The 18,001-nt window shown below is 34.9% G+C and overlaps 1 protein-coding gene across 1 annotated transcript in view; it reads right to left on the bottom strand.

Moving 5' to 3' along the window:
* Positions 1-1,023: 1,023 nt before the first annotated feature.
* The window catches only part of ZNF804A (zinc finger protein 804A), a 233,484-nt gene continuing 216,506 nt past the window's right edge, over positions 1,024-18,001 (bottom strand). The window contains exons 3-4 of the mRNA XM_004576992.2: positions 5,989-6,119; positions 1,024-4,216 (exon numbers count right to left, since the gene is read on the bottom strand). Coding sequence (XP_004577049.2) covers positions 1,024-4,216; positions 5,989-6,119 — 3,324 coding nt within the window. The remainder of the gene's footprint in view (positions 4,217-5,988; positions 6,120-18,001) is intronic.

Genomic DNA, 18,001 nt, shown 5'->3' with positions numbered 1-18,001 from the left:
AACACATTACTAATGTGTTTCTAGAGTATACCTGCTGTTTGCCAGTCATTTTGAGTATGACCCATACAATTAGGCACAGTAAATTGGATAATGGTGACAAATTACTATTCTACTAGTATATTATTTACTATCCAATTATTCTTATCATTAAGTTGTACTCCTTCTGCTTGAATTAAGCTTTATATTATATGTCATTTTACAAAAGCATAGTCTCATAGACATCATGGGTTTATCCCATCCCTTGATAGCTCCTTGAGAATACAAGCTGCTATTGAGATGTGCCATCTAGATTCATGCAATTGCATTCTATAATGTTCTCACAGTGACCTAATTACCCAGTGATGATTGTCTCATTATTAGAATAAACAAAGAGTAGAGCCTTTGTAATACTGAAAGATGGTATCATCTACATATTGATAGCACTACAAACATTTTTTGTTGTGCCTTGGAAGTTCTAAAATGCCACTAGATAGAAAAACAATATAGATAAAATTCTTACTGTTACTACACATTCCTAAAGCTGAGGAAACCACCTAGAAACAGAAGTTTGATTTACTTAAATAGTTAACAAAAATTTATTGCAAGAGATATATTTCACTGAATTTACAGTTTCAAGGACCATAGTACAAAACATAGTGCATCAGCTTTGTCTAAACATTGAATTGGTGCAAATACACAAAGATTAAAAAAAAGACAAAGAGCATACTTTACAACATAAGTTACAGTACTATAAATATATTGTATGTATATTATACATATTCTTAAGACATCATTTAATATACAGCATATATTGTATTGATAGTTTCCAAACTATTCAGTGCTTTAATAATATTATGTATATATCATAAGCTTAAGAATTTATTTGCATCATTACACTTACAGTAAATGATTTGAAATCAGTGAAGCTATATATTGGCAGTTTTTCCCCCCACCGATTAAACAGCAAATTATCCATTTAAATGGACATTTATGCTATAGCCATAATTTTCACATGAGTGTTTCCTTTCTATTTTCTGTTGATGACTAGAAGAGGGGCTGCAGAGGGATGACAGTAGGGTGTGGGGAAAGCAGTGCAGGAAAGAGACTATGGGGTAGAGGTGGGAAAGCCAGGTGGCTAGGATGAAGAACAGAAGCTGGAATGATTGGCATTTGAGGAGGAGCAACAAAAGTTGGCTGGTTACCAGGGCAAAGCCTGTGTCCTACTGGTCCTACTGAGATCTGAGGTAAGGTGAGAAACTGTTGATGTGGCTGAAGCACTTTGAAGGTTCCTGCAGCAGCAGCTGCTGCTGCCGCTGCTGCAGCAGCAGCGTGCTGCTGCAAAACAGTGTGATGGATTGTGGTTACAGAGGTAGAACATAAGGGTTGCTGCAAAGGCAAAGGCTGCAGAGGTGTACCAGGGGGTGGACGGGCAGCTGGAGGAAAGGTAAGTTTGATCTTGTTGGTCAACGCATTCGGTTGGAGAATGTGCTGGTAAACCTCACATGGTAAACTTTTGAATTTGTCATGGTTTTCTATTGGGATCAAAACTGCTTGTTCTGGTAAAGCTATTGGAGTCAAAATCTGCTCAGTTGTTACAAAGCTATGACCACTGACATGTGCTTCCTTGAATGGTAATGGTGGTTGTGTGTTGAGGAGTGTTGAATTATAACGCAGCCACTCGGGGGATGCCTCGTTCACCTTCCCTTGTGGAAGGGCCTCAGCCAGTTCATAGTGGCAAAGGTATGACTTGGGCTGTGACTGTCTAAAGTTATTTTCAGTATTAGGCACCTTGAGAGGAATGCGCTTTTCATTAATTTTTGTAATCTCACTTTCTTCTTTGTGGCCAAGCAAGGTATTGTTGATTGCTTCTTTTGTTGGGGCACAAGTCACATATGTGGATGTAGTGGGTTCCTTAGAAATCTCTGACAAATCACCTGAAGAGGTCTCCATTACTGATTGCTCAGCAACACCACTGGTTTCAGGATGAAGAGGATGACAAGGGTACAAATCCAGTTTGTTAGTTACTTGATCTGTTTGTTCTAAGTTCCTTTCAATACTTGCAACTTCTTCTGGTACTATTTCTTCCTTTTTCTCTCCACTTACTAATCCATCCTTCACAGGAAAATTTGTATTTCCTTTGATTTCCAAGGTTTCAAACCTAGGGCGAAATTTGCTTCTTTTTCTCCTTCTTTTCTTTTTAGGCTTGCAAGAAATAATGGAAGTACTTGGTGGCCTCAGAGATTCTTCTGATAAGCAATTCTGTTGGTTTAAACTTTCATCCGAAGAATAAGAATATGAATGTTGTCTACGTTTTCGGTAGAATCGTTCTGATTCATTTGTGAGAGAATTGTATCCTCTTTTCACAGCCTGATTCTGACTTATGCATTTCATGTCGTTTTGAAGAACCAAGCACCTGTCATTCTGACTGTACCTTGTCCTTTTTGCTTTCCAACAACAGTAAGTTCTGGAGTATGTTAAATTGGGGTCGCTAGAATGCATTAGTGTGGGATCTGACTGTCCATTTGGAACTACTGTGTTCTTTTCAGAGTGTTTCCTAGAACTGACAGACTCACTATCATTGCATTCAGTATTCCCAGTTTTACATGTTGCTTCATTTTCACTTAAGTATATGAGTGATGTGACAGGTTCTTCATCAGGCAAGAGATGCAAATCTAATAATTGTTCTGCAGCTAAATTCTTCTTTTCTGAAGTGTGTTCCAGTAGATTTTTCCTAGCTGAATCACTATAACTATTCTCTGTTTCCATTATGCAATGAGTTTCTGATTCTTTGGTTTTCTCCCCATGATGATGCTGACAAAATTTTCTTCTCTTTTTCTTTCTTCTGCTTTTATGGAACCAGTGTCGATGATTATCTTTCAACTTTATTTTATTGTATTTCTCATTCAGTTTGTCTTGCTTCATTGAGTTTTTATTAAAATTAAATTTTTCAGTTTTCCTGATTCTACAGGATCTATTTTTATATCTCTGTCCCATATTGTCACTTTTTTCAGATTTGCAACTGTTAGAGAGAGAATCATCAGTCAAAAGAGGAGTGATTTGCGTGTACTCATTTCTGCTACTTCCAGGGTCACAATTAGAGACGTCTACAATAGATGGATCCTTGTAATCTGAAGCCGATGTCTTGCAAACATCTTCTTCCTTCTGTTGAGAATACAGATGACTTAAGGACACCTTATTTTTTTCTGTATTATTATTTAATTTACTGGACTTGAAATCAAAACAGAGAGGATTACAACTATAGGAAATTGATGGTTCTGTAGTTGTATAGACCAGCATTTCTGTTGGCCACTGAAGAATTGTTGAACCACGTTTGTTAAGTACAGGTACAAATGGTTCAGATTGTCTTTTATGGAAATCTGCTGTCTTATGCCTGTTTTGGTTACCCTCTTTAATATTTGAAGTGGTCAGTGCCTCAGAGCCATTTTTATTTTCAACTTCAACTGTAGATACAACATTATGTTTAATATTTTCTTCTGTGACAGACTGTACAGTTATGCAATCACTAGATAGATCAAGCATTGCAGATTTATGTCCTAAAATCTCAGAACTTTTATAATTCATAGGCACATCTTCATTTATAAAAAAAATGTCCTCCAGTGGTATTGGATCTGCTGATGGGACTGACTTTTGGCAATTATCTGCATTGGAAGATAGAGGGAGTTGAAGCTGGCACAATGAATGTAACAGCAGTGGATCTTTTTCAGCAGGGAGCTCTTTCATCTCTGGAGTTTGAGCAATTTCTTTGTCAACACATATTGCATCTGGAGGATTTAAAGCTTCAGCCTTCCCCTCAGAGCTCAAAAGCACATTTGCTGGTGAAGACGGTTGAAGGTGACAAGCACCAGGAAGAAACCTACTTTTTCTGCTAAATTCTTTTTCCATAGAGGCATCATCATTGTACTCAGAGAAGGCCGCAGCTGAGGACTCTAGCTTCAGCGATGCTTTCTTTGGAAATGCAAAAGAAAAGCCAGTTTTGTTCCTGTGAATTCCCTGGACTTGGTCTTCAACTTGGTTGTTTTTTTCTATATAATTATTTGTGTTTTCTGCGTCTGGAGCAACAGTGGCACCATCTTTCATATTCTCTTCACTATGAATCAAAGTATATTTGAAATCTTGGTTATTTATTGAATCTACAACAACTTTTTGGGAAATTTCATTACAATTTTCTCTCACAGTAACAGTTGTTGATTTGAACATGGGACCACTTCCAGGAGCACTGCATAGAGAAACAAAAATATTTGTTGAATAGGACACTCATCAGGAAACCTGTCCAAACACATAAATATATATAAACACTTTTTCAAATATTTAAATTTTCATAAAGGATCAGGTTTCATATTGTGCAAAAGCCTTGAATGATACACAATACGATTTAGTTATTGGTTTGTGGAAAAACTAGGAGAGGTCTTGATTTCTGTGTTTTCAATTATACTCCCTAAATAAGATTTTCTCTGTCCATGGCCTCTTAAGTGATAATTTGAACTGTTGTAAAGTATTTTGAGGCAAATTCCTTTTAACTTACAAATAATTCAAATCATTGATGATTTATAGAAAATATAAAGGAAATTTTAAAAGAAAACAGTGCTTCACTAGTGACTTGTGAAGGGGTGGGTGCTTAGTTCCACTACTCATATTGATCAGCATTCACTCTGTGTCTCCCAAAACCCATGTGGTGTGCTGCATTGCAAAGGCAGCCAAGACACAGAATTAGCAAGAGAACTCTATGTATTTTGGATTTGCTAGTCTCCATATTTACACTACCCCTAAATATAAATTACAGTATAATATACAGTAAATGCAAGATAAATGACTCTTTACTGAAGATGTGAATTCCTTCTGCCATGGCATTACTCAAAACCATAATGAATAGTGATTAATAAGCCCTCTGAATCTCATACTTATCATGATAGAATTATCTCATGCAGACGTTTTCATAGTAAAATTCAGAGCTTGCAAATTATAGATGATGACAACTTGCTTAGTGGGAAATTTGCCTTATTTAATCACTAAGACAATATACTGTTTCATTGTTTTAACTTCACCTAAGAAACAATATTATATTCCTTTTACACATCATTAGAAGCATGAAATTATTGCAAAAATTTTTTGTGTTATGAAATATGTACTCTAAAGTAAAAATACTGCAAGGTAAGAAGCATTGTCTTTTTGTATATAGCTTGGTAACATGACTCTTCTTACTAGAGTAGTTATAGACCATTTAATTTTTAAATGGAGCTGGATGGTAAATGGAACAGCTTGGACACAAACTGGTGTCCAAATAGGATCCTAGCTTTTGAAGGGAGAATATTTTAGCTAGTGAATCTTCACATCATGAACTTTTAATAATACAGTTTATCATTTTCTCATATTGAAATTAATGTTGGTTGTATTCTAAAATGCATACACATTCCTGGCATTTTTATAAGAATCATTTAAGCTTATGCCAAATGAAAGTTATTGAAATACGAATCTGAGATGAGAGTGCCCATTAATTATGACATTAATGGTAATGTGAGATGTTAATTAGGGGAAATTAGGTGACAGGTATATGGGAATTTATTCTATTACTACCTCTCATTTCTTGCTTACAAAATAATACAAAAAATCTTTAGTATAAAAAAGTCAACTTAAATTTTTTTTTGCAAAAAAAGATAATGAAATAACACCAGTTTTTTTCTCTTAAAATATTTCAAATTTTACGAATGAAAGGAATAGATTTAAATTAAGATAGCTGAAATTGTAACCAAAAATGTGAAACTTATATTCTTACAAGCTAAAATTATAGTAATTTTGGCTTTTTATTGAAATGTGGATTAAACAGGTGTCTGCACAAAATTCATATTCAAAGTCTGTTTACAACCTACAACAGGCCATAAAAGCATGTGTTCCATTTGCTAGAGACAGAAATAAATAGTTATTTTCCCTTATTTCTAACATCTCCCTGTTTTGTTAGATTTGAAGAAGCTTTACATTTCAAAACACACTCACCACACAGATTCTTTTCTTAGCTCTGCTAGCTTGTGTAGGCGTTGTAGTGCCTTTTCCTGTTTTCTTTCATCTTTTCTGGATTTAGATGCTACATTTCGAGCAAATTCCCTTTGTTTCAGTTCTTTAAGCCTCTGTCAAGAAACATGGAGATGATTAATAGTATTTGACTCCATGGCAATTTTAACGTTCCCTTTTTGTTGTTTTTGGAATTTCCCAACACAGTATCCTCGACTTCATCAAAAGAAAGCACAATACTCATGACAATTTATTCTAACAAAAGTATTTTCTTCCACTTTAGCTCATAAAAATGCCAAGCATACATTACATTACAGATACAACTATGCCTTAGTTAAATTGGAACTGAAAACTTAGTTCTCTTGTTATTTATTACTGTCTGTGTCTACTACATTGCTCTGCCTGTTTGATTCACAGGAAGTGCTACAGTCTTACAAAACCATAACTTAGAAAAAACTCAATTCATTTGTGCATTTCAGATATAAATGTTTCAAGTGTCTGCGTAACAAAGCCTCTTATATTTCCATGTGTTCTCTACTAGAAAGTTACTTGGTCCTTCTCATATTTTCTAAACGTAATTATCTAATGTTAATCTATAAAGCAAATAATCCGTGCTGATCTAATGTCAGCACCTTCATTAAAATATCAGGTACATTTCTCAAATATTTCAATGCCTTTAAGCAACATTAAAATTGTTTCTCTGGAAGTTCTTATGCTGGACATTAATTTTCATTTATATTAAGGAAATCAGTTTCCTGAGTGGAAAGCTGGAACAACAGCTTGCACACTTGTACATCACTGAAACATAGCCAAAGTGGCGCTACTTAAGAGACATCAAAGATCTCACGCCCCAAATATTTTCACTCTGGCCTTTCATCAAGACAGTCATGAATACTTGCTACAACAGATTAACATGCATTTTTTTTTCTGATCACACTTGTTATAAATCAGATTCTTAGAATACAATTTTTAAGAAAGAGGGACCGAGATGATCAAAAGAGAAATAATACGGATTTGGATCAGTCACAAGAGGAAATGTAAAACCCAACTCTGTATCAGTGTGTTTGCTTTTTTGTCCTTACGCATTTTAGTCAACTACATTATTTTATAATTGTAAATAAAACTAAAATAAGTATTCTTGTATCTATCTTTTGTACACATGTCCAATCATATTCAAAAAATAAGTTCCTTAAGCAAAATTACTAGAGTGAAAGATAGGTATGTATGTTCTTTTGAGCCTTTTGATGCTTTCCAATTTTTTAAGTATTTTTCCAATAGTTATCCATCATGTGCAATACCTCACTTGACATTATATGAAAGTATTTAGTACATACAATGTTAAATCACATCACTTTAAATTTTATGTGACAGTGAATAAATGGTATCCTTAATAGCTTGCCTAAGATTACTTTGATTTTTAAATTAAAATTAATTTTAATTATATACAACTTAATAAAATTTTAGTAAAAGTTCCCTAGAGATACATTGATAAACCCCAGGGGATTATAACTCTGCCTGATACATAAATATCTGATCATTAAATACCTAAAAAACATTGTTTTAATCACTTAGACTTTAAAAGTTAGAGTTTTCAATCTACCTTAAAAAAAGAGTTCCATGTTAGGACTAAATAATATTGAATTCTTCATATTTCTAGATTTTATGTCTTTATGACTTTTAATATCATGTAGCTAAATTATATATAAAACATAAATAGCTTAGACGTTCAAATAACCTCTAAAACATTGTGTGTTCCAAATATCTATGTCATTTACCACTTTATTTCTCAGCCTATGCCTAATTGTTGAAATTTCAAAAAATTGGCTCCGGTGGCGTGGCCTAGTGTAAAGTCCTCGCCTTGAACGCCCCGGGATCCCATATGGGTGCCGGTTCTAATCCCGGCAGCTCAGCTTCCCATCCAGCTCCCTGCTTGTGGCCTGGGAAAGCAGTCAAGGACGGCCCAAAGTTTTGGCACCCTGCACCCACATGGGAGATCCGGAAGAGGTTCCTGGTTCCCGACTTCGGATTGGCGCGCATCAGCCCATTGCGGCTCACTTGGGGAGTGAAACATCGGATGGAAGATCTTCCTCTCTGTCTCTCCTCCTCTCTGTATATCCGGCTTTCCAATAATAATAAATCTTTAAAAAAAAAAAAGAAATTTCAAAAAATTATACAAAGATATTTTGAATGCTTACTTGCACTGACATATTCCATAGTAGTGTCTCAAAGTAGAATGCATACAAAATAGATGATGTCAAAAATATATACACTGAAGAAATATGACATATCAACATTTCCGTGGTTAATCTGATATGACCAATAAAAGACAAATGTATAACAAATATTAATATTTTAATCTTTTTTTAAAGATTTATTTGTTTTTTATTACAAAGTCAGATATACAGAGAGGAGGCAAGACAGAGAGGAAGATTTTCTGTCCAAGGATTCACTCCCCAAGTGGCCGCAACAGCCAATGCTGTGCCAATCCGAAGCCAGGATCCAGGAACTTTTCCGGGTCTCCCACACGGGTGCAGGGTCCCAAAGCTTTGGGCCGTCCTCGACTGCCTTCCCAGGCCACAAGCAGGGAGCTGGATGGGAAGTGGAGCTGCCGGGATTAGAATCGGCGCCCATATGGGATCCTGGTGCGTTCAAAGCGAGGACTTTAGCTGCTAGGCCACGCTGCTGGGCCCTAATATTTTAATCTTAATAGGCCTAGGTATGAGCATTTTACACAATGTCTAAAACACTGCTTGGAAGTACTCTAGCTATATCCAATATCTGAGTGCCTGGCTATAAACTTCTTGTCAAATTAGCATTCTGTTTCCTGCAAATGTACGCTGGTGACAGCTTAAACACTTGAGTCTATGCCATTCATATGTCTTTCATATCCCAATGTAGTTTCAAGCTCCTGACTTATACCTCGACCACTACTGGTTGTTGCGGGTATTTGGGTGAAATGTATAATGAATCAAAGATTCCTCTCTCTATATATGTATCTGTCTCTGTAGCTTCTCTCTGTTATTCAGATAAATAAAATATTTATTCCCTAATTCTATGTGTTCAAATGTTATCTTCCCCACAAATGAGTGAGAAAATGAGCTATTTATCCTTGCATGTCCCAAGTCCCATATTATATTTTACAGATGACATAATTTTGTAATGTATTTTGACTGAATAAAGTACATATAGCAGATTGTTTATTCAATTATATAATACCTAGTTAGATTTTGTATCTTGGCTAATGACAACTTTACTGTTAAGCACATCCATGCAGGTAGCTTTGATATAATGGCATGATTTCTTCTGAATATAAGGTTGTAGGATTACTGGATGATAAAGCGCTTATATTTTCAGGATTTTACTTGTTTTTTTTTTTAAGGAATCTGTATGTGTTCTCCATAGTGGCTACACAAATTTACATTCCTATAAACTGTAGAAGTGGCTATAAAATTTTTCCAATGTTGATTTAGAGAAATGTACATATTTAATATTCAAGTATCTCAATTTTGTGTAGGCTGTGCAAAAACACCAAACTACATTCAAGTATTCCTATTAATCTGAATCATATTTGGGCACACTCTTCCCTTATCTCAGTGATATACTTCCTATTGTCAAGGTAATCACACTTACTTTGTATAAGGAGTCTTCAAAAGTTCATGGGATATGAGTTTCATGGAAACACTAAGTATGGGTTTCAGGTGTTTTTTTTTTAACCTCAAAACAAACTTTTTTCTATTTTCTGTGATTTTTTGAATTAATTTCTAATTAAATGATAATGAACGGCACAATTAATAGTCCTAGCCAAACACGTCGCAGAGCCTTATGGCTAGATTGCCCCCCTTCTTCTGTTTTAATGCCATTTCTTGAATTTTTCTGTAGCAAAAATAAAATTACCATCTTATATCGAGCAGAGCAATGTTTTAAGATGAATAATAGCAACCAAATCAAAAAGAGAATGTCAAAAAAAGTTTTACACAAACAATACACAATGATATTTCAAAAGCTTCCACAATTAAGAATTACTCAAAAGGAATGCTTACTGTTCAGTGTCAAGATAGGAAATGCAGAAAGATTAGAACATTAAAAAACTGTTCAGAGGAATGAATAGAATATGTGATATAATCACTCTATTCAAAATGAATTATAATGTACAATCTCACATAATTCAATAATATGCTTTGAAAATATACAAAGAGCAGATAGCAAAGGAGAATCAATATTCTTTGATTATGATATCTCTCAGAGGGCCTACTCTACATTCTCACTAATTAATATCTGTTGATTATCTGCAGAACCAAAAATTAACAAGGATAAAATAGACCAAATCAGCATTAATCTACCAGTCTTCAGACAGGTTGTCAGGAATCACATGGAGTTGCAAGTAGCTATCAATGTTGATCACAAGCTGATAGTAATAATTTAAGGCATGAGAAGAGAGCAGGAAGAAAAGACGGAGTGAATGAATATAGAATTGGCACTAAAACGAAAATAAAAACCAATTGTATTGCAGCTTACATATATATTTGTGCTTAAAAATATAGCCCAATTACATTGGAAATCAAGCACTAACAAAATTCTCATCCATGTACTTAGTCCAACTATATCTAAAAGAGATTTCTTCAAGAAAGAACAAAAAGATACATATATGTTCTTTTTGAGGTTTTTCATGTTTTCCAAACAGATAGTAATAACAACACATTTTTGCATTACTTCCAGCACCACAGAAGATTATTTACTATATCCAATGTTAAATAGTCATTCTAAATTTTAATTGATAGTTAATAAGCGATGTATCATTAACATCTTGCTTATAATTCACCTACTAAGATGGATGATTTTTTTAATTTTCAAAATGCTATAAATTAACATTTAATATTTACACATTTTAACCTGGTATAGTGTACTATTTAAGCATATACTCAGTGCAAATCTATCAGACCAGGCAGCTAGCTTTCCAATTTCTTTATTTTTGTTTTGGGTATGAAGATAACCAGATTCTCTCTTCCAATTTATATGAATATTTAGCACATTATTGACTGGAATATTTTACATGTATGTTAACCCCTAGTATTTCTCCATTTTCAATTGTTGTTTCTCTTTAAAATGTGTGAAGCAATATTATATATCTGTTTGAATCTGAAAATAAATACATGTATACATAGACTGCATTGCTATCCAAATGTAGATATGGTAAAACTGAAGGTAAGAAGATTCTAGAGACCCGTCCACAGTCAGAATTAGGACTGGAATGATTGCTGATGATATTTCTTCACTAGATATTTTTCAAACTAGCTTTTTGCATATAGGCATTTGTCTTTCATTGAATGCCTCCTATTTTCCAGGTGTTATTCTATGCACAGCTGATAGATATATCTGTGACAAGGGTGGGGTGAACCTTTGCACTTTTTTCATCAAGGCTGACAGAGTCGCAGTATAGCACAACTGAGAGTGAAGAATGCTGTTGAAGAAGCAATGTTAAGCAGAAAGAGACATAGGTTAAGTTGCAAAGGTAGCTTTGCATATACCTTTAAATATATAAAGTTAGAAAACGAATCCACAGTCAGCGTAAACGTAAGGGACGGACTTTGCATCTTGAATGTACAAAGTTAGTTATGACACTCTGGGGATCAACATCGCATATGTTGGTCATGTGGGGTTATGACTTGAGCAGAGACCTGTAGCATATGAACCAACATCCAGGTAGAGCAGCCAGAGTGACAGTAATTATTAACATCAAACTACTTTTTGGCTCCCTAGTCATATGTAATGGTAATGTTGATATTCTTCAACTGAAAGTTAAAGGGGCCCAGCACGGTGACCTAGCGGCTAGAGTCCTTGCCTTGAAAGCACCAGGATCTCATGTCAGCGCCGGTTCTAATCCCCACAGCCCGGCTTCCCATCCAGCTCCCTGCTTGTGACCTGGGAAGGCGGTTGAGGATGGTTAAAAGTCTTGGCATCCTGAAACATGGATGAGCTCCTGGCTCTTGGCTCAGGCTGTTGCAGTCACTTGTGAAGTGAATCATCAGACAGAAGATCTTCCTCTCTGTCTTCCCTCCGCTCTCTCTCTCTCTCTCTCTATGTATAGAATGTGTGTGTGTGTGTGTGTGTGTGTGTATGGCTTCTTAAAAAAAGAAAGTTTATGAAATATGGGAAAAAGAAGAGTTAGTTTAACCATCACACTTCGCAAGTGACAGCTGACAATTAAAGGAAAATTGTGCCTAGTTTTCAGTGGTCCTACACAAGATGCAGACACGGATAGCATTACAGTCCCTTTTTTGGAAATCCCTGCATAAGAATGATGACCTCAAATCTCCCCAGTGGTAAAACACCAACTAGTAAAGTTGGTTGCTCACTTTTCACAGAAGCAGAAATAGCCAGATCTAGATTACATGTCAATTCCTGAACTGCAGCTAGGATCAATATATTTAAGTAACAGGATATTAAGCAGAGTTACACAATGTCTGCTTTATTTATTGGGGGGCAAGGTTATCATGTTTTGGGATGTATGCAATATAGCTGTGTCATGTTGGCTGGAATGTGGCCCCGTTACTACATTGTCTGTATGTTAGATATGGTTTAAGGAGATGGATATTGCTGGCAAGTGAACAAGAACTTAAAAGAGTTAAATGTATGTTTCAACTTATCTAAGACATTGTGCTCATATACTTGGTTGAATACGAATTTGCATTCATTTCGAAAGTATTTTATATTTTCCATAATATGAATGAATCTCATTCAATTAATTGAAGATCTTAAGAAAAAAGACATGTCTCAAAGGAAGGAATTCTGCCTTTAGGCAAGATTTCATATTCTAGCTCTATAGTTTTTAGAATTCTCAACACTTGTAATTCTGTAGGTAAATCTTCCTTACTCTCTCTCCTCTCTTAGTCTCTCTCTACATCACACACACATTTCTTACTGGGTGTATTAATATAACTTTTACCAGAAGTGACGTATGATAAATATGCATGATAAATATTGTAAATTGCTTTCACAATATCATTTACATACTTCTATTTAATCAAGAGAGTTTTACATTTTTGATGGCAGAAAGGTACTCAAATAAAATAACAAAAATACCAGCCTGCTTTGAAAATAAAATTTGCTGCAACACACAATCCTCACTAACTGAATTACAAGAAGATACTGTCGAATTGGACATTTCACATTAAAGTAAACTTTTCTTTTGCTTCATAGCCTGATAATTTCTTACTACCCATATGTAACTGCAAATCTTAAATGGGCAGTAGCTATTTTTCTTTTTTTTAAAGATTTATTTATTTTTCTTACAAAATCAGATATACAGAGAGGAGGAGAGACAGAGAGGAAGATCTTCCGTCCGATGATTCACTCCCCAAATAACCGCAACGGCCAGTGCTGCGCCTATCCGAAGCCAGGAACCAGGAACCTCCCCTGGGTCTCCCATGAGGGTGCAGGGTCCCAAAGCCCTGGACCGTCCTCAACTGCTTTCCCAGGCCACAAGCAGGGAGCTGGATGGGAAGTGGAGCTGCAGGGACTAGAACCGGCGCCCACATGGGATCCTGGGGCTTTCAAGGCGAGGACTTTAGCCACTAGGCCACGCTGCCGGGCCCAGTAGCCATTTTTCCATGTTGAGATTACTAGTTTGAGATTACTATGCAGAGTCCATAGATGGCATGTGAAGACATTACAGCAAAAAACAACAAACAAAAAACCAACATGGTCCTATCCCTAACAAAAGCTTCAAGTATCAGCAGAATGGCTGGCTCCCTGGAAATGTGGATACAAAAGTCAACTTTGGGACCAGCATCTGATATATCAGAGTCTTCCCAGTTTTTACATTTTATATTTATTTCTAATGCTACTATTTAAGAGGGTATCTGTTGGCACTTAAAATAATATATATTTAAAGCAATAATTATATTATTATTTGTACTACTGCAAGCAAACCTAATACTATCGTCTTCCAGTAATTGTTACTACTCATAATAATTAGATTTTTATCCATTGTTACTATTTTCACAGGCCTATAACTTCTTCTGAATTTCAAAAAGTTGTTTTTGTAAAGAAGTATTATCAATGGATTTTGAAAAATCCAAGTATGTTTTTTACCCTGTAAAGAAGTAACGTTCTCAGAGAATTACAGCTCCATCACTGTCTCTATTTCCTGAATCAATTTAGCCTTCTTGAAATACACTAGGTTCTATCAGAATGTTAGCAAATATATTTCTTCAGAGAAGGTTAAGATAGTAGAGTGGATGTATCAATGTGTAATGTATAATTTCCTTCTAGTCATTATTTAATCAATGGCATTATGCTGAGTGATTTTGTGGAACACTGCTTTTCAAATTTCTTTCCCCATTACTAGCATGAATGGGTATCATTTGTACTTTTCTCATGGCAGCTTTAAAAGCATCTAATCTCTTAATGGCATATCAGATCTGAACACTATCTTTCCCCAAGGCCTCTCATCTTTTAGATTCCATTAACTCAAGTTTCTCTTTGTGGACAAAAACTCATTCTAGTTCTCACATAAATGTCTTTGCAATCAGTATGCGTTATGTCTAAAACTGATTTTCCAACCATTCAGTTCATTTTCTTAAGTACTGGATCAGAAGTGTCTCATGCATTGTAAGTGCTCATGAATGCTTGTCAAATTAAATTGGATCTGGATGGTAATGGTTAACTTTCCCAGAAAATAGGAGGCTTAGAAAATTTGCTAACAAAAATCCAGATACGATCTTTAGTCGTACAGTGAGAGCAATGGAATCTTGATTGTAAGAGACACTGACACTATTATTTGAAAAATACACAGACAACTTGAATGGGCAGAAATTGAAGAATACTAAGAATTATAGTTCAATGTTACTAAGTTATATATTGAGACAAACATTAAGAGTTGTAAAAGGTTAAAATAGCCTTGTATTGCAATACTATTGAAACAAATACCTATATGTGCAACATATTATCATCTATGAATGAGAGATATTATCGTTGAGAAAGATATTCCATCTGATGGTTCGGTTCCCATAAGACCTTAATATCTGGGATAGGAAAAAAAAAAACGGAACCAAAGAGCAAACTCAATCCAAGTGTCTCATGTGGGCTGCAGGAACTCTACTGTATTAGTTGCCATTTGCTTCTTTTCCAAGGTATGCATCAGCAGGATCCTGAAAACGCAAATGTGGTCAGGACTTAACCCAGGCACTCCAATAGGGAAAACAGGAATTTCAGCAGGGATACAATTGATAGGACAAAGGCTGGCCCAACAATGCAAATTTTTTAAATAGATACATTCATTCATTTTAAAGTCAGAGTTACTGAGAAACAAGGAGAGGGAAATATAACATTTTTTCCACTTTGCTATTTTTAAATTTGTTCTTACTAGAATGTTTTACCTGGATAAGAGTTTCTTAAATTTAAAATTAAAATATGAGGTGAAAAATATTTTAAATCTGAAACAAAAATTACCTTTTGTGGACCCTTCTATCATATTACCTATGACATATATAACATTACAGTAGGTAATAATCTAGTTATTTAAAAACCTATGTAACACCTGCATTGTTATAGGTATTTGTTACAAATTAGTAGAACTTTCCCCTAGTACTTGAACATTCACAGGAGGGTAATATCTTCAATAAAATATATAAAATCAATCTGGCACCTGTAAGTGATTCTAAGAGAACGAAATCTATATAAACAAGCATCTTTATCACCTGATGGGTGAAAGTATAAAGGAAAATTAGAGTCCTACTCATCCTCATAGTATGTACAAAACAAAATATTAGGCTATATAGGAATATAATTTCACTTTAATCCTTTCATTTCAAAAACATTTGCGTATGTCAAGTCATAAATTAGTACGTCATAATAAAAGTGTACCATTTAGTATATCATAATGAAAATGTGAACAAAGGACATGAAAGGTTTTCTTTCCCTGCTTGTTCAAATGAATTTAAATTGGGTGTGAGTTTAGAATTCTATGGCTTAAACTTCAATGAATGGCAGGATATCACTGTTATTAGTCACTTTGCTTAATTAATGTGAATGATCTCAAATTTCATTGAATGGGATAAAGTAAAAGATTAATATTTGGTAGGAAGCTTTCACTGGAATTTCAATAACAGAAGGCCAGTTTTGCCCCTGGCCTGGACCATAGCAGTTATGCATGCAGCCTTTTAGGAGAGATAGTAGTTCCTGTGAGAGATAGGGCTTCTAAATCATAAAGTTCCTTCATCTCCTCATGTGATCTCATCTTTTTAGAAATCGGATTGTCAATGAAGCCCCAGAACAACCAAGAAGGAAGGAAGTTAGGAGATGTTCACTTGCATCATTGAAAGTAGACCTTTTGTTGGACAACCATGTAAAAATGCAAATATGGCTGGATAGTAAACTGTGTCTCCCAGACACTAAGTTCAGAGCTGGGCATAATGACCCTGCCAACCTGAACCTGGGGAGCAGTTAGAACCTCTATTTCACGCATTCAGAGGTTATGGAACTTCTAACAAAATTAGAAGAGCAAACCCATAGGTGATAGTTTAACAGCTATGATCAAATCACCAAGAAGAGAGAAATTCATGTGCTATTGCTTGAATACATACTTCATAAAACATGTGTTGGGCCTTATTCTTACATAGCCACTATCAATAATGATTTTACTCAAAATAAAATTAAAATTATATTTAGTTCAAAATTACAATCTTTAACCAGATTTATAACAAGGACTTTAACTTATTGTGTTTATTATAATTATCCCTATTAACAGACATTGAAAAACACTTATACATTCAGAAATGTATCACCTCTTTCCAATGGAAATGTTTAGTTTTGAAACAATAAAAATTTTGCATTTATTAAATTGTTTCCTTTCATAAGTATTTATTCCTTTGTGAGGAATAAGAAGAGATAGGTGGCGAGAAAATAACATTTTCCTACACATTAGAAGCTTACTTCAGATATTTAAAAATTTCATCCTTATAAGTCATCTAAATTCAGTCTTCAGGAAAGCAAAAATAAAGATATTGAGCACTTTCTTTGCATTCTGCTTCTGCCCCTGTATGACATCTTTGCACTATTTGTGAAGGTATTTTGTACTTTGTGACACATTTCTACTTTTATAAAAATCTCTTATTATCTTTTTAGGCTCAGTTTATGTATGAACTGGAAAAACCATACATTTAAATCGGAAAATTCGTTCCTGTGGAATTGGTATTCTGTATACAATGAGAAGGTGATTGAGAATGTTTCAATACAGACCTAAGAGTAAGGAACTATGGAACTGAAAAAAAAGTTCATCGGTGTTTTATTTACTGCTAGATTGGTTTCATATTCTTCCTGAAAAATTTTACAAAATGTGAGAATACCTAACTACATTCAAATACTGATGCAAGAGCACAATGATTTCTAAATATCCTACACTTACTTATTATCTGTGCATTACTCATCATCATGGATAATAGTGTATTGCAAAGTTGAAAAAAGTGTGTTTTCAAGTATGAACACAGATGTTCACAGATGTTTGAGTAATAAATGTTTAGACAGTTTATGACTTCATGATTTATATTCATAAGTACAATTAACTTTAAAACTCTACACTAAGAAAACACCTAAATTAAAATTTCAAAAAGAGCTGAGGGGCCGAGGTGGTGGCATAGCCAGTGAATCCTCCACCTGCTTCAAGGGGATCCCATGCTGGCACAACTTGAGCACACTGCTCCATTTCTGATCCAGCTCCCTGCTTGTGGTCTTAGCAGTGTGACATGGCCAAGGCCTCGGGTCCCTGCACTAATGTAGAAGACACAGAAGCTTCCCATCACTCCGGCTTTGGCCATTGAGACCATTTGGAAAACCAGCAGATCAAGTTCTCTCTCCTCTTAATTATTACTTTCAAGTAAAATAAATAAATCATTTTTAAAAGAATTGAAAAGACATCTCATCAAAGGAGATAATACAAATTGCAAAGAGTGTATTAAAATTATGAAACTATGTTTAATATAATCTGTCACCACAGTTGCAC

Source organism: Ochotona princeps, chromosome 5 (assembly GCF_030435755.1).
Source record: "Ochotona princeps isolate mOchPri1 chromosome 5, mOchPri1.hap1, whole genome shotgun sequence".
Classification (NCBI taxonomy): domain Eukaryota; kingdom Metazoa; phylum Chordata; class Mammalia; order Lagomorpha; family Ochotonidae; genus Ochotona; species Ochotona princeps.
The sequence above is the reverse complement of the archived record's forward strand: the minus strand, read 5'-3'. Positions and strand labels throughout refer to the sequence as shown.